Here is a 21,339-nt window from a genome sequence, read left to right as displayed (position 1 = left end):
TTCGAGAGCTGTGACAGACTAAGATCCTCTTTACACACACGCTAGCGCACGAAAGGCCTTCGGGCGAGTATCATAGCGTGCGTTGAGGCTCTGTCCTTGCCAGCCCATGCTGACATGCAAAGTTGAATCGGATATCGCGTTTTGAATGTTCAAAACGTTGGGTCTGGTACCGTCTAATAAAATACTACTTGTATATACGTCACTCCGTGGGGCACTTGTGCAGCTGCCAGGGCTCAAGGCAGCGCGAGTCGGACTAGTGCACAACCACATCGTCCACCATGTTATCAGCCCATCTCAGTATAAAGTAAGATCAGATTGCTGTGGTGAGTCCTTCAGAAAGACCTGCCACTGCGATAGCAAGTATGACAAGCGCGCCTGCGGCGCAGCGAAGCAGCCTCGATCTGTTTGCGACCGGTGGATTGGCCATTCATGTCCCCGATGTAGCAATTTACTTGCAAAAGCATCCCGGTCAAGGTAGCATCCCGACAGATACTGCCACATATTCTGAGTTTTTTGAGCTTCCGAAAAGGGATATAATATTCTATGGTACGATTTATGTACTAGATGCTGAATGCGATTGTGCTAAATAATCTGCAGACGAAAGGATACCGGTATTCTTGCAATTTCGGCTGAGCGCTCCTGAACTGTCGTCAGTCACATTCAACGCGTATTTGTCGCGTCTGGTGCTTACGGTCGATGCAGCCGCAGTCAGTTTTACTAACCCGAGATACTCATCTCTGGGATTGCAGTTGCACGGTCAACAGCCAGCGACGGATCATCCAGAAACGAGCTACCCAATATTCTCCACAGTAATTGATCGCTCGTCCCTTGTACTCGTCCAAGAGCCAGCTGGATCAGCAGAAGGCGAAGGTGTATGGTCGGCTCTGTGGTATCTCACCATTCCCATCACCCGTCCGAAGGCACGACTCGTGTCGCCACGAATCAGTCTTTCCGCACGAGCCAATCTGCGCGAAAAATCCAACGACACCATTTCGGTTTGGAAAGCAGACAAGTCCGCTGGTATAGAGACACTGCCAGTAGAATATTTATCGCCATTGATGCCGCTGAATAGTTTGAATTTACTTGAAGGACTGGCTCACGACGTTGTATTTGCCGGCAATCCTCCAGTTTTGGCCGCGAACAAAGTGTTACCCCGCACAACTCCGAGTACGGTTACTTCAGTGTCAAAGGTGTCGGCATCAGCACCGGGTTTTATAAGACTGCCTCGGTTAGTGTGCAAGAGTTATACGCCGGTATTCCCCTGCATCACGCTCCGGCTACGGTGCTCTCGTTTACCTAGGGCCACGACGCTGTCGGAGGACGAATACATAGTGCTGGCAAATGTGGAAGTTGACATCACCGCGTTTGCCAAAGTGGAGGTCTTGATCCGCAAAATAGATCTCGTAGTTACCGGCGGCAAAACCGAAAAGCTCACTGGGGCCGGGATCCAGACCGATGGCAACGACGACCGATTTCCGATGAAATGTAGGCCCTTAGACGGTATTTCAGAGATTTTTAAGCTGTATCCATTGAGTGCCGAGAGCAATGCCTGGTCGAACCGAAGCAGCGGGGCGAGCATAGTTGGACATGGTGGAATGATAGTCCCCGGAGGTAGTGGTGGAGACTTACAGTCGAGGGCAGCGGACTCGAGTAAGAATCTGACGAGATCGATTACGGTGAGAGTGGAGTACACGCCAGTATTGAAAGAGCCGAGCGACGGGGACAGCGGGCTTGGATACGGTCCGGAAATCACGACCATTTGGAATACAACGGTTGACTTCTCTGCTACTGGGTCGGGCACGTTGGGATTGCCGCAGCAGCAAATAGAGCAAAATCGAAATAGCCAGGTAGTGCAGCCAATTATGGGGTCCCGCTCAGTTTCAGGACGAAGTTCTTCTGCATGGCTACAAATGCAACAGCAGCAGCTACGATCGCCAAGTGGGACAGTGATAGGCGAATCACCCATGATGACGGCCGGACCGTGGGGTGTTACCCCCCCACATCCACAACCGACGCCATCAGCATCTCGAGAAATCGTGCACGAAGGCCTTAGTCTAACTTTTTTCGGACCAACAGAAGTGCTGGCCGGTCAAATATTCGTGTGGAAAGTGTATATCATCAACCGGTCGCGCACGGCGAAACGAATATCGCTGATAGTCCAACCGAAGAAATGGAAAGATAACAATTTCAAGGTTCTACCGCGCAGTCCATTGGCACAGCAGAATGTGAGTCCGTCGACGATTATTATGGATGACACAGTGCTGTATAATGCACACAGGACGGGCTTGATTGAATCGGATGAGTTGATCCCACTTGTTAATGACATTCGGATCGGACCGCTTGGACCTGGCGCTAGTCATGAGGCCGAGTTGAAGCTAGTTGCGTTAGGAGTTGGCGTGCTAAGCTTGGACGGCGTCAGGGTTGTGGATTTGGCGACGGGAGAGGGATTTGAGTGCACGAATCTGATGAATGTCATCTGCCGGCGTGGTTAGATTGGATTTGCATAGAATGTGTTTTGGTGTACGATTATGGGACAGGTGGAGAGATGTAAGTCATTCACTGTACGATAGACGGACCGCCCGAGAACAATATCGCAATTAAAATATACAGCCTCATTTGGTGCGGCTCGGTGCGTGCACGGGGCAGTTTAATCCGCGTCCCAGAACATAAGAATGGAAAGACGTAAGAGCTAATTTGTAGCAAGAGAAGAAGATTATTGGGTTGTGGCAGAATTCATTGATGGCCCAGATAATCTGGATAGGCGAAATGGTAATGAGCGCAGTAGAGTCAAAAGCACAAAGGGAAGTTCGACGCGACGTCGCCGGTTTCAATTGACGAATGCTCAGTGACGCGCCCGCCACGAGGGACTTCCAAGTGATTTGCCAAGGCAGTAAAGTAGTCAAGCAGCCAAGTTTGCCTGCAAACAACCCCAGCGGTTAAAAAGGAAAGGTGGAAGTTGTACGGTTAATGCGTCATCGGCGCAGTGCTGAGGCCAAACAGCATCGGCCAGTAACAACCTTAAGTTTGAACTCGACACTAAGCCGTATTGGGCATCGGAGTGCCGTATCAGGACTAGTATGTTCAGCACAGCCCCCCTTTGAGTCGAATCGGGCACTGCACAGTGGTCGAGCGGCCGAGAAAAAAAATCCAGCAGAAATCTCAAATGGTTGTCAGGCCAACGTTCTCCACTTAATTAATTAATATGGTGGCAGGGGAATAAAGTCGCAAATTCAACAGTCACACTCTGCCCAGTGTAGACTCACTCACAGATGACGTATACTGTTAAAAGACCAACCAATTAATGGCTACGGTAATAGTGCATTCGTAAACGGATCACTGCATGTATACTTAGCCGTTCGTAATAATCGTGCGGCGACATCGAGGGCAGCAGCAGTAGTGGGCGATGCCATCAATCACAGGAAGCGCGCGTGGTGGCTGGGCAAGTGGCCCAAGCCGTCCCGACCATCTCCCGGCCATCGCGGGAACCGGAAGTCCATTCGATCTCCAACTTCTACTTTCTTACTTTCTTCTCACTGTTTTTTGTCCTTTTCTTTTCCCAACCCCATCGCCATTCTCTGTTGTCCTCTATTTCTCCATCTAGACAACCATAAAATGCGTACGTGTTTTCAGATTATCCTGCGTAGTGCATCTAACCTGGTCCAGAACATCTCAAATCAGCCAAATCATTCATGGTCAGACCTCCCGGCCCACGGTCCAATTCCAATTCTTCGACTGGCGGCCTTCTTGCCCGCCCGGACTTTGAGAGCACGCCTCTTATTGACACCAATGGTATCGAGGACGGCGACGAGTCTAACGGCTTTCCTGGATCTGGCAACAGCCGGGGCGATTCTCATCCCCTTACAGGTCTTAGCTACTATACACATGTTTCCCGTGTCATATTTCTCAGCTCGTATGTCAACGTCTTACTCGTGTTTGTTCCTATTGGTATAATTCTCGGCGCGCTGGATCTGTCTCCATACTTGGTGTTTATCATCAATTTCCTCGCAATTATCCCTCTCGCAGGTTTGCTCGGATTTGTCACTGAAGAACTTGCCAAACATGTCGGTCAGACTCTCGGCGGTTTACTCAATGCCACATTCGGCAACGCTGTCGAGCTCATCGTGTCGATCGTCGCACTTACCAAAGGCGAGATTCTCATTGTCCAGGCCTCCATGTTAGGTTCGATCTTGTCCAACATTTTGCTTGTTCTCGGGTGCTGTTTCTTTGCCGGCGGTATGATTTTCCAAGAACAGACTTTCAGCAACATCGTCGCTCAAACCATGTCTTCACTGATGGCGCTTGCGACCGCGTCCTTGCTCATTCCGGCCGCATTCCGTGCTACTCTTGACACCCTTGATGGTGGGATCGACGAAAACCGCATGCTCGCTGTCTCCCGTGGCACTGCTATTGTCTTGTTGATCATCTACGTTCTCTATCTTATCTTTCAGCTCAAGACCCACGCGTCCCTCTTCGAGACGATTGAATCTCCTGATGAAGAGCCTCCTTCCATGTCCGTTATCACCTGCCTGTTTGCCCTCACGGCTATCACAGTCTTGGTGTCCGTCTGCGCAGACTACCTTGTTGACTCCATCGACAGCATTGTCAAGACAACCGGCCTATCCAAGACGTTCATCGGCCTCATTATCATCCCGATCGTCGGCAACGCCGCAGAGCACGTCACGGCCGTGGTGGTCGCCATGAAGAACAAAATGGAGCTCGCTATCGGCGTCGCGCTCGGTTCAAGTATGCAAATAGCCCTCTTTTTGACGCCGTTCTTGGTCATTTTGGGATGGATCCTGGGACAGCCAATGAGTTTGTTTTTCAGCACTTTTGAGACAGCAGTATTGTTCGTCTCCGTCTTTATCACCAACGTGAGTTTGATATTTCAATTTTGGTCGGAATGAAAAGCTAATGACAAATAGTCCCAAATCCAGGATGGCATTTCGAATTGGTTGGAAGGAGCGATGTTGTTGGGCACATACATGATCATTGCCATCGCGTTCTTCTTTTACCCTTCAAATTTGTAAATTGGCGTGAAGAATTTCACAACATGAAAGCGAAATTCTCGTTTCGAACCTATGTACTACGTATAGACGGCAATATACGTTGCCCAGCATAGATCAAGGAAGGCGGTCCGTCAATCAGTTAGCGGTTGGATAACCTCTACCATCATTATGAACACTGTCGTCTAATTATAATTACTGCTTTATGTTCATTGTCTGTCTGTCTCACAAGTCGTCATTTGTGTCGATTCGATCGTTGGTCGTTTAATCTTTTCTTTGCCGTTTTTGTAGTTTTTGGGGTTTTAAATTGTATGTATATATATGGCCATTGTCCGGCACTTGGTATGTGTATTTGTACATTATTTTAGTAACTGCAAGATAATATTACAATGGTCTCTTTCTTTTTGCTACAGTAAATTGGGTTGATATCCAGGGACTGTTATTATAGAGAACTAAGATAGAGCAGCCATCTGATACAGCGATGTAACGGTCGGTATTTTTCAACCCACCCGATGCAATATCGAGCAAATAACACAAACTTCCAATCACAAAAAATATCAATATGACGACCAGCGAAGCTACGCAAAAAAAAAATATCGTGAGACGAATTGAGAACCGATTGCGCAGATACGATCCCTGTGTGAAAAGAACCAGGTCCTTTTGTTCTTTGGGACTGTGGAAATATTTTAGAATATTTTTGTTATTATTTACAACACAACTCGGGGCATCTATGCCACTTCTTTATGCCCAGGGCCGGCTCTGGGCTCTATGCGGCCGTTAACGCACCACGAAGCATGCATGATGCTACCGTCTCTCGTGAACTAGCTATTCCAGAAACTAATACAGGGACGGATGTTTTCTAATCAGCCGATTCCGCCTTTCCGGCAAGGGATGCACTACGAAATAAGATCGACACGCCGTTGAAGTCCAACTTCACAGCCTGGCCGGACGATCTTATTGAGAAGGCAATTCTAGCCAGAACGAACAGGCAACTAGTATCTGCGAGGCAGGCCGCGGAATGGCGGATGAGAGCCTTGCATGGGTTCTTTTGGTAGACAAGGTTCTCCTTCCAGCTGACGATCACAGACCCCCTTCGCATTATTATCGAAGCATGCTGCCGGATACATCAGCTTCGGGTTCGCCTCTTACGAATTTCCTAGATTCGATCCAAGTATGAACCAATCAGAATCAGATGAAGGAGCATACTCGAAATTTGGAAATATGCTGTTTGAGGGCATCGTGAGATCCGACCGTGTAAGTCGGGTTTATAATCACTAATACTAACTTCGATATTTCATGTTAATTATATTGCCTAGAGGTGGATACGATTTGCGTAATCGTCATTCGTATTCGTAAAGTCCAATACGATTACTATACGCGTCCATCTAATATAGTATTTTACGATTAACTATACTAGCGCTGAGCTTGGTTACTCGCAAAAAATCGTATAGTCAGGCACGTGACTTTCATTATCTGCTCTGAAACAAATAAAGAGAAATAAAATAGCACAAAATTACCATTCAACTCTTGAGTAGTGATCTGAGAGTAAAGTTGGAAACCAGTTTGATGAATGCGCACTTCGATACCATCTTAATTTTTCACGCCATACCTAAATAGGAATACGATTACTGATTACTATACGATTTTGGGGTAGACTATACGATTACTTCATTTTCGCGATCAAATGAATAGTATAAAATATTGACGGTCCCGTAATCGTATCCACCTCTAAATTTAATTTATTATTATTGCCTGTATAAAGAAGGATGTACTTTAGCCCGTTATTGACGAGTTCCATGCTCCCGATTTGTTCTGTTCCATGAGTTACAGCGCGCTCGCGATAGAGACGATTTTCAAGCTGCGACGCGGAACACTCGGCAGCCCCGTCTCCCAGGTCCCGCGCGAACACCTGACCCGGCAGTCCAACACTGATCGTCTCATCGAGCTAAACCAACCAACTCAAGCGATTCGATTTGGGAGTTTGGTTTGCGAATCTGTAAATTTGGCACCTACGGGAAGTCACCCATATATATACGAAAGCACACAATGCAAAGCCGCAAATCAAAAAGCAAAAAAAGCCACGATTACCCAAAAACCAGGCGCAAGTCCCCCCAAAACCCTGAGAGAAATTAAAAGCGCGAAGTCATTTGACACCCGCAACAAAGGGAGAGGCCAAGAAAGCCACAATATTCCTCCTTATAGACGTGGGCAATAATAATGGGTCAGCTCTTCAATGATCCGCGGGCCATAAGCCTCGCTGCTCGCTTATACCACCCTAACCTAATGCTTGCAAATTGTAGGCTTTACTGCCAAGCATGTGTTTGTGAACAACCTTTTACGGGCACTACAGAATATAGCTAAGTCATTATTTTATTCAATTAATCAAGCATAACAAAAACTAGATATTAATGCACTCGATATTATGCAACCCGCACCATGTGCTACCATTTGCCAACTAAGATATAGATATTGAAGAACACAAGGCAAAAACAAGGAACAACGTCTAAGAGATGATTAAATGTGTACATAATATGCCGCAAATAAAATGAATGTTTTCCTAGCACTCCATTTATTCTCGCCCAAAACCCATAAGAACAAACAAATGACGATACTACTTTCTAAAAACTCCAATACTCTGACATGAAAGAAGTAAACCGGGAGAGCTTACTACTGCTGGGACCGTGTGTCATGCTGTGCCTCCTTGGGATCCGGCGTCGGGATGGTAGGCGTGGTAGCGGTGTTGGTGGTCGCGATAACCATGTCGCTCATGGCAAACAATAATTCGTCGTCGTCACCGAAATGGCCGCCGTGAGACGATACTTCATTGCTGTGCACACTACCGGCACTGGGTGAATTCCGCAGTGCCGCACGTTTAGCGAGGGATCCGGGCAGTATCCCCCCGGAACTGCAGCTGTTGCTGTTACTCGTCACGGCCGTCGCCATATGTGCCTGGGAAGCCTGTGCGAGGGACACAGACGAATCACCTTTGTCGAGAGCCAGTTCGTCTTCCTCGTCGTGTTTCGCAAGCCCCGGTTTCTTGACCGCCCTGCGGCGTGAAAGTCCGCCGTCGTCTTCAACGTGGTCTAGCAGCCCATCATCATCGTCATCGTCTTCGAAAACTGGCTGGTCGCGATAGTATTCGGCAGTTAAGCCCTCGCTCAGACGGGATGGAATTGCAGGTGTATGTGGAGTGTGTGGACTGATGGCCTTGCCGCTACCGCCGCTTCCGGTAGACGAGTAAGACCCGGAGACGAGCACAGGCGATCGTTGCTGAACCACGACGGAAGCGGACATGCTATCTGACAATAAAGCGTGCGAATCACGCAACTGTTGAAACCTTGCGAGCGACGTACGAGGTGCGGAGGTACCGAATCCAACAACTTCTTCGGGCGCAAGTGCGTCGATTTCTCGCCGAGCAGTAAACAGCTTGAGCGGCCGCCGAGAATCCAGCATGCGCACAAATTCACCGAGCTCGTTATCATCATCTGACGGGGTCCCGCTTCCACCAGCAGACCCAGTAGCAATGGCCTGCTGAACGGCAACAGTCGCGGACGAGGACGACGTGCTCCCATGCTGCCGCTGGCTTCTTGAGCCAAACGATGAGCTATAACGTCGACCGGATTCAGGTCGAGAGCCGGTTGATGACACAGACGATGATGAGACTGCTAGCGCGGACGACGGGGTGAATGCGTTGATAGGCGAGATGCTCGTGCTCTGCCTCGGCTGTCCGGCAGAATATGTTGACGAGAAGCTTGGTCTCTGAGCCCGCTGTTGATAGCTACTTATTGACGACGATGAAGCAACGCGGTGGTACGACAGCCTGGGATAAGATCCACCGCCGGGCACCATGGAGTCCGATGACGGCGACGCTGAGAGCGCGGGCGATTTGAACGGCTGTACTGTTGGCCTGCTAGTGTCCTGTTGGGTCGATGTCAGCCTTGAAGAAACTGCATGCCGATCGGCATCACGTACGATTGGTTTGAGCGAACTCCGAGTGCCGGCGGTTATGTTACGAGGTGGGCTTGATGATAGCGATGACGTAACGGATTCTCGCTCATGACTAGTGCCAGTAGCAGTGCCTCGTAACGCAGAGATAGGACTCGCTCCAGGTACCGCTGTCGACTGATGATGGAACGAGCTCAAACTACCGTACGATAGTCCTGGATCCGCTTGCGAGACCCCTCTTGCAGGGCTGGATGCAAACGGCAAACTGTTTGCTGGGGAACTCTTCGACGTTCTCGAACGCCGCGCGGCTGTAGTCGCACTGACATATCGTCTCGTGCTATGTTCATCTAGATTTAAAAAGTGCGAGCTCAATATCGACTCAGAATCATCGACACGGAATTCGCAATTTGTCCGATACGTAACGTGCACAGTGAACGCACCGGCCGGCGTGTCAATCTTGTTGAACGTGTGGTTCTGAGTATTGTCTTTCGTATTCAACACCAGCGGCATCGACAGCCCTATGCGCCCTCGACTTGAAACCGGGTACGCACCGTTCAGCACACGGCACGAGATTTTGAGCGATGACGGATTCAGCTTCGCTTTACTGAGTTTCTTCCGAAACCGCCAGGCGGGGAGTAGCCGGACGTATGCATACAGAGACCGGAATAGAACAATCGACTTCTTGTACACGACAGGCAGTTCAGGCGGCAAGCCTAGCTTGTTGATACTGCGTGGATCAAGCTCGATTCGCCACCGCTCAAGAACGATTTCCGGCCGACGAATATCGGCACGTATTCCGCCAGCGGCGGCAGCAGCATCAACATTCCACAGCTTTCCTTCATCGTCCAAAACAACCAGTGTGTGATTGGCAGTCAAGCCACGCGTATCAAGTACGGTCTCGATTAGCAACGGTGGCAGGGACGCGAACGAAGACGTGACCAGTGCGGCATCAGCGGCCTTCCATAGGCGTAGCTCATCCCGAAATGTGTCAGTTTCGTCGATCTCAAGATTAAACCACTTATTCGTCTTCTTCTGGATCGTGGTCGGATCTGTGATGATCGGGCTTACAGGCATGCGGGACTGTATGATGACTTGCGCTGCCTTGGAGAAGAAGTTCTGCCGCGGATGGTGAGTCATATTGTGTCGCTTGAGCTGGAAAAGCAGATAGAAAGAATAAGAGCGTACCTGGACAACTTGGTTGAGCTTCGAGGCATGCGAAGGATCTTTAGCAGGTGGCCCAATCACGGGGCCGCTGGTGGCAGGGCCCCGTAAATCCTGCCCCGCGGGCACGGTTGCGGGCAGGCTCATTTGCGGTAATGCGAATCCAGAGTGAAGATGGTGTTGGTAGACTGTGGCTAGAGACGCGCCGTGGTCGACCCGCTGGAACTATGCGTTGGTGGTGAATCCGCGTGATCACAGCTGTCGGCGAACGCGATGAACGCGCGCGGATCTGGAGCTGTTGAAGCTTGTGATCCACAGGTTATATTGTGGTGTGTTCCACAATGTAGCAATAGACTGAAAACCGAGGGATGGAGACCACAAAGGTGGTGGATTGGGAGAGAGGTGTGGTTAAGATGGAGGGGCATATATGCGATCGGACGCGGAACAGGAGGCGACTTTACACGCCGCTGTGCCGCACTAGCTTGTCTGCTAAAGTCACTTGCTATTACAGTTTGCACTAAACACCACTCTGGCTTAGCGTAACGTCTAATAATAGCGTTGTGTTTGGGCTTGCGTGTGCGCTGACTCAATTTTCGCAAACTCTACGGTCCCATCGCGTTACAACTACGCCCGTGTCGTCATAGCGCGTGTGCCAGACGACTCGCGAGCGTCAATGAGTGAAGCTTCTTTTCGAAGGAACTCAAGCCGCATCAGTTCAGTTCCTGCGTTTCGTCCCCGGCAGCTGCTGGCCCAAAAAAGAAATTAGAGGCAGCGTCGCCTATCAATTGGCAATTGCTCGCGCTCGCCACAGATGCAGCAGCATCGTCATCATCCTCAGATGCCTGTATGTCGACTCATTTCGGCGTCGATACGTGCTCGGTTGCCGCGGCAACTCCAGAGATTACACCGGCGTCCGACACTTGCGACATTATTCCACTTCACAACTGCATGTGCTTCCCTCGCGGCACCCGAACGGCTCGAGTATCCAGATCTTGACAACAAATGGACTTCCATATGGCAAGCCAGCCTGCCAAAAGGCACGCCCACGCGCGGCAAATTCTATTGTCTTTCCATGTTCCCATATCCATCGGGCAACCTTCATATGGGTCATGTCAGGGTCTACACCATTAGCGACGTAATTGCACGCTACCATAGACTACGCGGCTACGAAGTGTTGCATCCAATGGGCTGGGACGCGTTTGGCCTGCCGGCGGAGAATGCCGCTATTGAGCGGGGTATTGATCCCAAAATCTGGACGATGTCGAACATAGAGAAAATGAAGAGCCAAATGCAAAAGATGTTGGTCAGCTTTGACTGGGACCGGGTTCGTAGCTAATTGATGCTGTGTATGCACATGTGGGCTTGTGCTAATCGAGATAGGAATTCGCAACGTGCTCGCCAGACTACTACAAGCATACACAAAAGTTGTTCATTAATCTCTTTAACGAAGGCTACGCGTACCGCGCCGAAGCACCAGTCAATTGGGATCCGGTAGATCAAACAGTGCTAGCAAACGAGCAAGTAGATGGGGATGGCAGATCTTGGCGATCCGGAGCATTGGTCGAACAGAAAATGCTCTCGCAGTGGTTTTTCAAGATCACTGCATTCGCGGACGAGTTAAACACTGATTTGGAACTGCTCAAAGACTGGCCGACGTCAGTTAAGACAATGCAGCAAAATTGGATTGGAAAATCTGAAGGCGCGGAGATTACGTTTGGTGTCAAAGGAATTGAAGCACCTCTTCGAGTTTACACCACGCGTCCGGAAACTTTGTTGGGTGTTCAGTTTGTTGCGCTATCAGGAACGCACCCTCTCGTCCAGCGGATTATTGCAGGCGGCGACTCAGGAGTAGCTGAGTTTGTTGTCAAAATGAAATCGCTAGACGAAGACTCTAAACAAGGCATGCGCTTGACTGATGTAGAGGCCGTCCATCCACTGACTGGCGCGCCTGTCCCAATCTTCATCGCGTCCTACGTTCTAGATGCATACGGTCACGGTGCAGTGATGGGTGTTCCAGCTCATGACACTCGCGATTTTGACTTCTGGAGGCAGAATGCATTAGGCGAAGATGTCACGCGAGTGATCGTTCCATTGTCTCCGAACGATCCGGAATTTGATCCTGACGGACCGTACATCTCGAAGTCTGGTAGGCTCGCGGCATCGACAGGAAAATACAGCGGTCTCTCCTGCACTGAAGGCGCGACGGCCATTGTCAGCGACCTGGAAGCACTAAGTAAAGGACAGAAGACCACTAACTTCCGCATCCGGGATTGGCTGGTCAGTCGGCAGCGATATTGGGGTGCTCCAATTCCAATAGTTCATTGTTCGACTTGTGGTGCAGTCCCAGTTCCAGAATCAGAATTACCTGTTCTGCTTCCTGATAACATTTCACAATCTGGCTCTGGATCTCCGTTAGCACGGGACGAAGAATGGGTGAATACAACCTGTCCCAAGTGTCATGGAAGCGCGAAACGAGATACGGATACCATGGACACCTTCGTCGATAGTTCTTGGTACTACTTTCGATATCCTGACGCCAAGACCTCGGAGGTTCCATTTGCATATGACGAGGCTTCGCGTATGGTTCCGGTAGATCTGTATATTGGCGGCATCGAGCATGCCATTTTGCACCTATTGTATTCTCGATTTTTCGCAAAGCTCTTCGCGAAGCAGGGGTTGTGGTCCGGAGGCTCACTGAAAGGCGAGCCGTTTCAGAGATTGATTACCCAGGGTATGGTTCACGGCAAGACGTTCACGGACCGGGAAACGGGGAGATTTTTGAAACCGGATGAAGTTGACCTGTCAGGTATGCGGAAATACAATACACATTTTCTTCGCGATGTCCACTGACATGAGTAGACCCACATAAGCCAATTATAAAGGCTACACAGCTTTCGCCAAACATTTCCTTCGAGAAGATGTCGAAATCGAAATATAACGGTGTTGACCCTGAAGATTGTATCGCGAAGTACGGCGCGGATGCTACGAGAGCTCATATTCTCTTCCAAGCACCCATCACCGATGTGTTAGAATGGGATGACGCCAAGATCGTCGGAATCCAGCGATGGCTAGGCCGCCTATGGCGCCATGTTCTCGCTGTGGCGCGAGATGTCAAGACAGATAACTCGAACCTCTCGATGCCTGACAAGCTCACTGATGCAGAGTTGTCATTGTGGAAAGATGTTCAGGATACGGTTGAAAAGACGACACAGGCACTTGGCGCGACATTTACCTTAAATACTACGATTTCGAACTACAATAAGCTTACAAACAGCGTCATATCTGCGTACACTGCGTCGCAAAGAGCAAGCGAGGAGAAAGACCGTGTTCGATTACCAGTCATGTTCAATGCAACCAGTAAGCTCGTCAAGATTTCAGCTCCAGTCGTGCCCGCTACGGCCGAAGAATGTTGGGCTACTCTTCTTAACTCCCAGGGACTACCGTGGACGTCTGTGTTTGAGATAGGGTCATGGCCCGAAGTTGAGGCAATTGAACTAGAAAAGACACTAGTTCCCCATAATATTTTCATCAACGGCAAGAGGCGATTTTCAGTCGACCTAGATGAAGACTGGGACCAGACCAAAATCGCGCAGACAGTGTTGGAAACACAGAGTGGCCAGTTATGGCTGGTTGAGAGAGCTGGCGGTAAGAAGATTCAGAGGACAATTATTCCCAAAGGGCAGAAGACTGTCAGTTTCGTATTGAAATAGATGGAAGGCAGGCTAAGTGCGTAATGCCGACATGTAACAATATTTTGACTTATTCTTGTATATAGCATGCATAGAGGCGTGAGTCGTCATTGTCGAATTTTGGAGACAATTTATATATTCACAAGTAAAGATACATGCATAACCATTATTACACTATATAAACATAACCCGAACTTTTTCTTTTGGCTAGTCTATGCCTGTACACAACGGATTAGTATGTTGTTAAGTCCGATTCGGAGTATTCAACATACCTTCAACGCATACTTTCTCTGGGGGAAAGCAATCGACTTCTTCTTCTCCTTCTCGGTCTTCAAACTCTTCTGGTGCTTGGTCAACTCTCTTCGTAGGGAACGGGTCTTCTTAACACGGAGGTCGAGTGGAATGTACTTCTTTCCCTTGTAGAAGAGACGGAGCTGAGCTCGCTGCTGCTGGTTGATGACGGTAAGGACACGGGCGATCGACTTGCGGACGGTGTGCAGTCGGATCAAGTTGGACGCAGAGGCACCCCGAGCCTTCTGGGCCTTGAGGGAGGCAAGCTCCTGCTTCAGCTCAACGAGCTGCGCCTCGAGATCCGCCTTCGACTTCTCACGGAGAGTGTATGCTTTGACACCGGGCTGCACCATATTATCAGCATTTACTCATAACCAATACTAAACAACTATCTAAGTCAAAGTACCATTGTGAACTGCGAAGAGGATTGCGGTAGTGCCAATAGAGTGTTGGTGGTGATAGACGCTCTCTAATCGGGCATTCAAACACGATTTCGAGATTCAACTAGCGTTAGTCGTGTTGACGGGGGGAATGAGGTGCGGCGCTGGCGAGAAAGTAGACAGTGACTGCTCTCCTGACCAATGTGTAGGGTTGCACCCTAAGCCAGTTGAATATATTTAGAGACGCAAAATACGCGCATGCTGAACATTACTGAGACAGCTTTCATGCGCATACCATTGAGCATTTACAGCCGGAATCATTACATCGCCTTGGGCCACGGCCGGCCAAGCCTGCCACTCTATCAAGAGAACGTCATCGCGTCGAGTCCTCCCTCCTTGCGTACGGGCCCTTTAGAGTGCAGTATCTTGGTGCCACAGAGAAGCTTGGACGTTGTGTGTCTAATTCTATATTCTACATCTTCCACAAGACATACGATGAGCGATTTCACGTCGTATGCGTCCTTTGGCCAGCTGCGCTCACAAGCGCGGCAACTCGAGTCGCAGACGGAGTCGTTGTTTCTAACATATTCTTCGTTTTCGCAACATCCACCACCGGCTCCGACCGAGGAGGAGATCAAGGTTGTCAAAGAGCTTGAGGAGACATTGGCAAAGGTAGGCTGACATGCGTGAGATGATGTTGGTCTGAGTGTAACCTGACAACGGCTGCATGTAGAGAGAGGACATCCTTAATACGTTAAGCCGCATTCTCGACTCCGAACAGGTATCATCCGCCACTAAACTTCACCACCTTCAGCGCCACAAAGAAATCTTAGTCGAGCACCAGAAAGAATTTATTCGTCTCAAAGGAGTAGTCGAATATGAGCGTCAACACACGAATCTCCTATCATCAGTGAGAAACGATATCGATGCATTCCGGTCAACATCCTCATCGGCTCCAGTCGATCCCCGTCGCGAAGCAGACTACATGCTCAATGAACGAACGCGTATTGATCGGTCTAATAATATGGTTGATGGTATTCTATCTCAAGCTTATGCCACCAGAGAAGAGTTCGGTCGTCAGGGTCAGATGTTGATGAATATCCAACGACGAGTCACTAGTACTGCTAGCCGCATTCCTGGTATAAATTCTATAATAGCCAAGATCAACACGCGGAAGAAAAGGGATAGTTTGATCATTGCAACACTTATTTCAGTCTGCATATTGTTCTTATTTTTCTTGAGATAACAAGCCAGTCGGCGGTGCAAGGGTGCATCATGGGAGGTTAGAGGACGCATTTTAGGGGAGACACGGATACTGCGGGAGATCAAGAGTGCTTTTAGAGTTGCTATTGCTCTCAATTTTGTCCGTTCAGTTGCCGTGTGTTTTTGTTGTTCTGTATGTGTTTACGTTCTTGATTATGGCGCCTGTGTTTGGGAAGTACTGTTACATTAGTGGCAAATTTATGGCACAACGGGTGTTTTATTATTGGCTCAGTCGTTGATAAAAGGTACACGGTCAGTAGATTTCGTCTGATATACGTAATTTTCTGTAACCGTTTAATACCGATATTTGCTTGTGGTGCCTGAGAGCAGGGTAATCTTGCTTGAAATACACAATCTTTAGGAGGCGCGGCTTACAATCCCACAGCTATTGAAGGCTGACATCATCTTGCCTCGCCGCGGTCAATTTTTGTAAACTCCCAATAATTGTTACAAAGCTCTAGGTCCGAAATTTTTCGCCATCTAGCTTCCATTCGTATATTATCTTACACACGGAATTACCACTAAGAAAAGGAGTCGAATTTAATTTGTTAATTAATTCCTTAAAAGAGGTCGGTTCAAGGACATATTAGAATGTCGTATCAGTCGGCATTCGGTATTGCCGCGGCGGCAATCAATGGTGGAGCCGTCCCGCTCGCAGCACTAAATGAAGGGCAACCCCAGCAAACAATGGCGACCGTGCTATGTTGTAATTGCGGAGTTCCTATTGATGGAACATGTGGACTGTCTATGTGCTATGACTGCGTTAAGTTATCTGTGGATATTACGGAGGGAATCCAGCGTGAAAGCTCGCTCAACTTCTGCAGAAACTGTGAGCGGTTTTTGAGACCGCCAAATCAGTGGGTTGCTGCGCAATTGGAGAGCAGGGAACTACTGGCGTTGTGTCTGAAACGACTGAAGGGGTTGGGGAAGGTGCGCTACCTTTTGTTTGTTGCTGATATGAAAGCACGAGAGAATTACTAATTCCGTCACTGTAGGTTCGATTGGTTGACGCTTCATTTATCTGGACGGAACCTCACTCTCGACGAATTAAAGTGAAGCTCACAGTCCAAGGAGAGGTATATCGTTCTAACAACGCCTCTCTGCATTGTGCTAATCGCATTTAGGCTTTTGCGAATACCATTATTCAGCAATCATTCGAAGTTGAATACGTCGTCGTAGCAACACAGTGTCCGGACTGCGCGAAATCATTCACGGCAAATACCTGGAGAGCGACAGTTCAGATTCGACAGAAAGTGCCGCACAAGAGAACGTTCTTCTACCTGGAGCAGCTTATCCTTAAGCACAATGCTCATCGTGACACTATTTCGATCCAGGAGACTAAGGATGGCCTCGATTTCTTTTACAGTCAGAAGAACCACGCTGCTAAAATGATCGACTTCTTGGCCGCTGTTTCGCCCATTCGATCAAAGAAGTCCGAGGAACTGATTTCTATGGATACTCACACTAGTGTGCGAAGTTATAAGTTCACATATTCGGTGGAGCTGGTGCCAATATGTAAAGACGATCTTGTGTGCTTACCAAAGAAGCTCGCACGATCTTCAGGAAATATTGCACAGCTCACACTGTGCAATCGAGTTGGCAACGCTGTCCATTTACTGGATCCACAAACATTGGATACGATGGATCTACAGCCGGCCACTTATTGGCGACAGCCGTTTACAACGTTGGCCACTTCTCTCAACTTGACAGAATTTGTCGTACTGGACATCGATGTCACCGGTGTTGAAAAGGGAAAAATGGCGTTGGCCGATGCCACTGTCGCACGATCGTCCGACATGGGTAGAAACGACAATACGTACTACGTTCGCACTCACCTTGGTGGAATCTTGCATCCTGGCGATACGGTGCTTGGATATTTCCTTTCGAACGTGAATTTCAACCATGAACTCTGGGATACTCTCGATCAGAGTAAAGTTCCAGATGTTGTCTTAGTCAAGAAGTCTTATCCACGAAAGAAGAAGAATAAAGGTCGTAACTGGAGGCTAAAACGCATGGCTAAGGAGTACAATGAGATGGAAGATTCCGGAAATTCAATGTCTTCTAAACAACGCCAGATTGAACAGGACCGAGTAGAGAGAGATTACGAATTGTTTTTGCAGGAGTTAGAGGAGGACCCTGAACTGCGGAGTACCATCAACTTGTACAAACAATCCAACTCCCAGAATCCTGCACGGCAGAGATTGCCCAAGGCTTCCAACATGGAAGGAATTGAAGGCGGAGAAGCCGACATTGATACAGGTGATCACAAGATGGCTGGCATTGAAAGTATGGATGTGGATGACTCGAAGGATTCCGAAGACGAAGCTGCGGACGACGATGACTCCGATGACGATTCATACGAAGCCTCGCTGCCCGAAGTTGGCCTTAATGAGTTGCTAGATGAAATTGATGAATTGACCCTCGAGGATGGGTATCATGAGGAATAATGATGTTAATTATCGAACATTATCATTGCTTCAAGCTGTAGGTATATCTGGAAAAGGTCAATTATAGTGGTGGTGGGACTTGTTTGTTGAATACAGCATTGCATTGTTCGTACGGTCTTTCTGGTTTAATCAAAATTCATTGCAATTTTTAGCCTGATTTACAACGCCAAGTCTATGTATAACAATGCTATAACTCGCAGAGTACAAAGTGACACATATCAGCCTCTAACTTATGCAAAGATATTCTTCAGCACCCGCTGCATCGTTTCCTCCTTGTCCTTGTTGGTGACAATGCTTCTCTGCCTGAAATTTCTCCGCATCTCAATCTCTCCAGCAGTAGGCGCAGGCTGAGATTCGGAGTTCATATTCTCGTCCGACCCCGTCTGTTTCTTCCGCTTCTTCTCTTGGATATGCTCGATCATCTTTGCACGTTCGACGTTGCGAATGAATGCTTTATTCTCCCTAGTAGCCTGAGAAATTTCAGCCCGAAGCTTAGCTTGTCGAGACTGATTTTCGTATGCAATCTGTTCGGTAAGATGGTGCCACTTGAACTTGGGAAGATATTTGATGTTGAGAATGTCATCGTAATAATATGAGCCCTTACGACCGCCTGTTACAAAATTAGTTCGCGCACTCAACAGCAGTCAATTACGGCGCATCGTACCAATAATGTTTCCGTTCAAGGTTGACGCAGCTAACTTGGCCTTCTTCTTGTCCTTGAACTCGATCCATCCTTCAACGAAATTTCGCTTCTTATTTCCGCCAAACCGAACCCTGCGTGCATACGCCTTGGGATCCTCTGGCGCTAAAAACACTCTATCTAACTCTCCAAACCTTGACAGTATTTGGCGCACCTTTGCCGGCTTCATATAAGGCGGTATGCGAGAAAGGTAGACCACGCCGGACTTCTCAATCCTCGCCCGATTATCCTCTAATTCCTTAGTCGACAATCGCCGCAGAACACCCTTCTGATTTCCATCTCGGTCGAGACCTTCGTCATCCTCGTTCTGCTCCTCTTCGCTATCGTCCTCGTCCTCGTCGTCCTCGTCGCCAGATCCATCCTTGCGCACAAACTCCAGAATCGAATCACCTTTCCGCTTAGTCCTTCCTTTCGCCGCGCTCGCAACTCGACTCTCTTCTTTCTCCTCATTATCTTCCGCAGTACTCCTCTTGGTCGGCTTCTTCCCATCTGTGCTCTTCTTTGCTTTCTTTACGAGCGGTTGTGGTTGTCGAACAACAGTGTCCTCGCTATCACTATTGTGAAGTTCGTCATCGGACCCATTGTCTTCTGTCGAGAACCAGTCCCGTTTTCGTGAATCAGACGACATATTAACTCTTCCTAGCTATGTCGTTCAATGTTGATCAATCAAATTGCTAGCTAAATTAGTGCGGAAATATCGCACTTCGCATTTCGCACAAAAAGTAGTGTGGTTAGGGGACTGTGTACAAAGCTACGTATCTATGAGATTGCGTTGTGATTAAAACCGCAGACAAGATAATGTTGCGCATCAAACTCCCAACCGTTTGAGCCGCGTCGGAAAAATTTCTTAGAACTCCCAAAGCGCCTACCGTGATGAAAATCGCCTGTCAAACGGTTTCTGATTCCGAAACGTAAAAAAGCGGGACTGTCAGACATAGCATATAATATGGAAGTCGACGCTCCGAAGCAGATAGCACAGCCATCTAGGAAAGGAAGAAAGGCATGGCGCAAGAATGTCGACGTTTCTGACATACAGCAAGGGTTAGAGAAAGTCCGAGAGGAGAAGATCTTAGTTGGGTAAGTCTCTTGTCCGTAATTATTTGGCTCTGATATTGCGTGGACGGTTATTTTGCGGATATATGTATGCGGGAGTCGTACAAATTGCTGATGCGCCGCCATTAGAACGACACTGAATGCACTTTCTTCGGATCAGCTTTTCGCAGTCGACACGACAGCTTCGGAAACCGCGCTGAAGAAAGCGGGCGCGAAGCCGCTGAAAGTTGACGAGATTCTTGCTCAGAGGTCTGCCATCCCAGCTCTTGTGTCGCGCAAACGGTCTATTGAAGACGACGCCGCGGCGTTGAAGAAGAAAGGAAAAGTGCAGGGTGTTACATATAAGGAACTAGGCCGGCTATTACGAGTTGCCGGACGGACAGCTGATGGGAAGTCCTCGCTAGCGAATTTGGAGGCTGATTCGAAGATTATTAAGGACGTCTACGATGTATGGGCTGATGGGTCCGAGGAGGCTAAGACTGTGGATATTGCTGAGAAGCGGGATTCACGCACCTGGAAGAAGAAGGATTTACTGGCTAATGCTGAGGCGATCAGATTGTTTGAGACTACAAGTTATGCAAAAATGCAGAAGCCACCTCCCACAATAACGCGGCCACCCATTGCGTTCAAGGAGTCAGGGAAGGCAGTCGACGTGCCGGTCGAAGGGAAGTCATATAATCCCTCATTGGAGTCATGGCAAGAATTATTGGCTCACGAGAAGGTGGCGTTAGATAAGGCCGAGAAAGCGAGGCTCAGGGAGCTGGAACGAAAGGAGAAAATCGAACGACTGGGGGAGTTACTTGACGAGAGAGAGCGTCTCGGCCTTGATGAAGCTGATTCAGATGACAAAGAAGAAGCGTCTGCTTCCATGAGCACAGTTGAGGTCAAGAAGGAAGAGGAACCAGAGGGTGTTACAAATTTGCTACCTGTGCCGTCTACAGACAAAACTACAATCGACCTGACAAAAACAAAGAAAAATGTTCGCAAGCACAAGCTGGGAAAGCATCCGTGAGTACAATCTGAATTATATGGTTGGCACAATTAATTAACATTAAATTAGTGTCATGGAACGCCCTATTGAAGTTAAGCTCTCGGACGAGCTTACCGACTCCCTGCGATTGGTCAAACCAGAAGGCAGTCTTGCGAAAGATAGATTCATTAGCCTTCAGGAACGCGGCATCATCGAGTCAAGAGTACAAGTCATGCCCGGTCGGAAGTACAAGAAAAAGGTTACGGAGAAGTGGAGTTACAAGGATATCAAGTAACTGATAATTTTCTTGCATGGTGGTTGTATATACTGCATTCCAAAAGTTTGGGTTATTGGGCGGTTGATATGGCTTAGAGATATGGCTTAGATCACTTCACCTCGTCAGCTCTGCCTCTGCGCCATGGTTTTTTTTCTGAGCA

The 21,339-nt window shown here is 48.5% G+C and overlaps 9 protein-coding genes across 9 annotated transcripts; 6 read left to right on the top strand and 3 right to left on the bottom strand.

Annotated features, from left to right (window-relative positions):
* Positions 1-264: 264 nt before the first annotated feature.
* POJ06DRAFT_217678 (TRAPP trafficking subunit Trs65-domain-containing protein) lies at positions 265-2,992 on the top strand. The gene is made up of 2 exons (XM_056185562.1): positions 265-546; positions 598-2,992. Exons 1-2 carry the CDS (start codon positions 363-365, stop codon positions 2,490-2,492), a joined length of 2,079 nt encoding a protein of 692 aa, XP_056047467.1. The 5' UTR covers positions 265-362; the 3' UTR covers positions 2,493-2,992.
* Positions 2,993-3,451: 459 nt separating this feature from the next.
* On the top strand, positions 3,452-5,424 carry POJ06DRAFT_243363 (Sodium/calcium exchanger protein-domain-containing protein). Its single transcript, XM_056186347.1, has 2 exons — positions 3,452-4,871; positions 4,923-5,424. The coding sequence occupies exons 1-2, from the start codon at positions 3,690-3,692 to the stop codon at positions 5,025-5,027; spliced, it is 1,287 nt and encodes a 428-aa protein (XP_056047466.1). The 5' UTR covers positions 3,452-3,689; the 3' UTR covers positions 5,028-5,424.
* Positions 5,425-7,355: 1,931 nt separating this feature from the next.
* On the bottom strand, positions 7,356-10,546 carry POJ06DRAFT_243359 (autophagy-related protein 13-domain-containing protein). The gene is made up of 3 exons (XM_056186346.1): positions 10,134-10,546; positions 8,976-10,064; positions 7,356-8,921 (listed from the first exon to the last, which is right to left on the bottom strand). The coding sequence occupies exons 1-3, from the start codon at positions 10,254-10,256 to the stop codon at positions 7,671-7,673; spliced, it is 2,463 nt and encodes an 820-aa protein (XP_056047465.1). The 5' UTR covers positions 10,257-10,546; the 3' UTR covers positions 7,356-7,670.
* A 276-nt stretch (positions 10,547-10,822) lies between these two features.
* Positions 10,823-13,940, top strand: POJ06DRAFT_10916 (uncharacterized protein). The gene is made up of 3 exons (XM_056184029.1): positions 10,823-11,433; positions 11,490-12,915; positions 12,969-13,940. The coding sequence occupies exons 1-3, from the start codon at positions 10,921-10,923 to the stop codon at positions 13,817-13,819; spliced, it is 2,790 nt and encodes a 929-aa protein (XP_056047464.1). The 5' UTR covers positions 10,823-10,920; the 3' UTR covers positions 13,820-13,940.
* Positions 13,941-14,010: 70 nt separating this feature from the next.
* On the bottom strand, positions 14,011-14,498 carry POJ06DRAFT_234988 (ribosomal L29 protein-domain-containing protein; the record flags this gene model as incomplete). The annotated part of the gene is made up of 3 exons (XM_056185809.1): positions 14,011-14,016; positions 14,071-14,433; positions 14,496-14,498. 3 exons carry the CDS (start codon positions 14,496-14,498, stop codon positions 14,011-14,013), a joined length of 372 nt encoding a protein of 123 aa, XP_056047463.1.
* Positions 14,499-14,768: 270 nt separating this feature from the next.
* On the top strand, positions 14,769-16,187 carry POJ06DRAFT_217669 (snare region anchored in the vesicle membrane C-terminus-domain-containing protein). Its single transcript, XM_056185561.1, has 2 exons — positions 14,769-15,141; positions 15,203-16,187. The coding sequence occupies exons 1-2, from the start codon at positions 14,965-14,967 to the stop codon at positions 15,713-15,715; spliced, it is 690 nt and encodes a 229-aa protein (XP_056047462.1). The 5' UTR covers positions 14,769-14,964; the 3' UTR covers positions 15,716-16,187.
* Positions 16,188-18,326, top strand: POJ06DRAFT_243353 (NMD3 family-domain-containing protein). Its single transcript, XM_056186345.1, has 3 exons — positions 16,188-16,662; positions 16,728-16,808; positions 16,857-18,326. The coding sequence occupies exons 1-3, from the start codon at positions 16,324-16,326 to the stop codon at positions 18,177-18,179; spliced, it is 1,743 nt and encodes a 580-aa protein (XP_056047461.1). The 5' UTR covers positions 16,188-16,323; the 3' UTR covers positions 18,180-18,326.
* Position 18,327: 1 nt separating this feature from the next.
* POJ06DRAFT_204916 (uncharacterized protein) lies at positions 18,328-19,557 on the bottom strand. Its single transcript, XM_056185350.1, has 2 exons — positions 18,844-19,557; positions 18,328-18,789 (listed from the first exon to the last, which is right to left on the bottom strand). Exons 1-2 carry the CDS (start codon positions 19,505-19,507, stop codon positions 18,410-18,412), a joined length of 1,044 nt encoding a protein of 347 aa, XP_056047460.1. The 5' UTR covers positions 19,508-19,557; the 3' UTR covers positions 18,328-18,409.
* A 151-nt stretch (positions 19,558-19,708) lies between these two features.
* On the top strand, positions 19,709-21,243 carry POJ06DRAFT_10877 (ribosome biogenesis protein Nop53/GLTSCR2). Its single transcript, XM_056184027.1, has 3 exons — positions 19,709-19,956; positions 20,062-20,940; positions 20,993-21,243. The coding sequence occupies exons 1-3, from the start codon at positions 19,826-19,828 to the stop codon at positions 21,195-21,197; spliced, it is 1,215 nt and encodes a 404-aa protein (XP_056047459.1). The 5' UTR covers positions 19,709-19,825; the 3' UTR covers positions 21,198-21,243.
* The last annotated feature ends 96 nt before the right edge of the window (positions 21,244-21,339 follow it).

The sequence above is a fragment of the Lipomyces tetrasporus genome (assembly GCF_029532465.1).
Source record: "Lipomyces tetrasporus strain NRRL Y-64009 chromosome Unknown POJ06scaffold_1, whole genome shotgun sequence".
Lineage (NCBI taxonomy): Eukaryota > Fungi > Ascomycota > Lipomycetes > Lipomycetales > Lipomycetaceae > Lipomyces > Lipomyces tetrasporus.
Note: the sequence above shows the minus strand (reverse complement) of the source record. Positions and strands in the feature narration are given on the sequence as shown.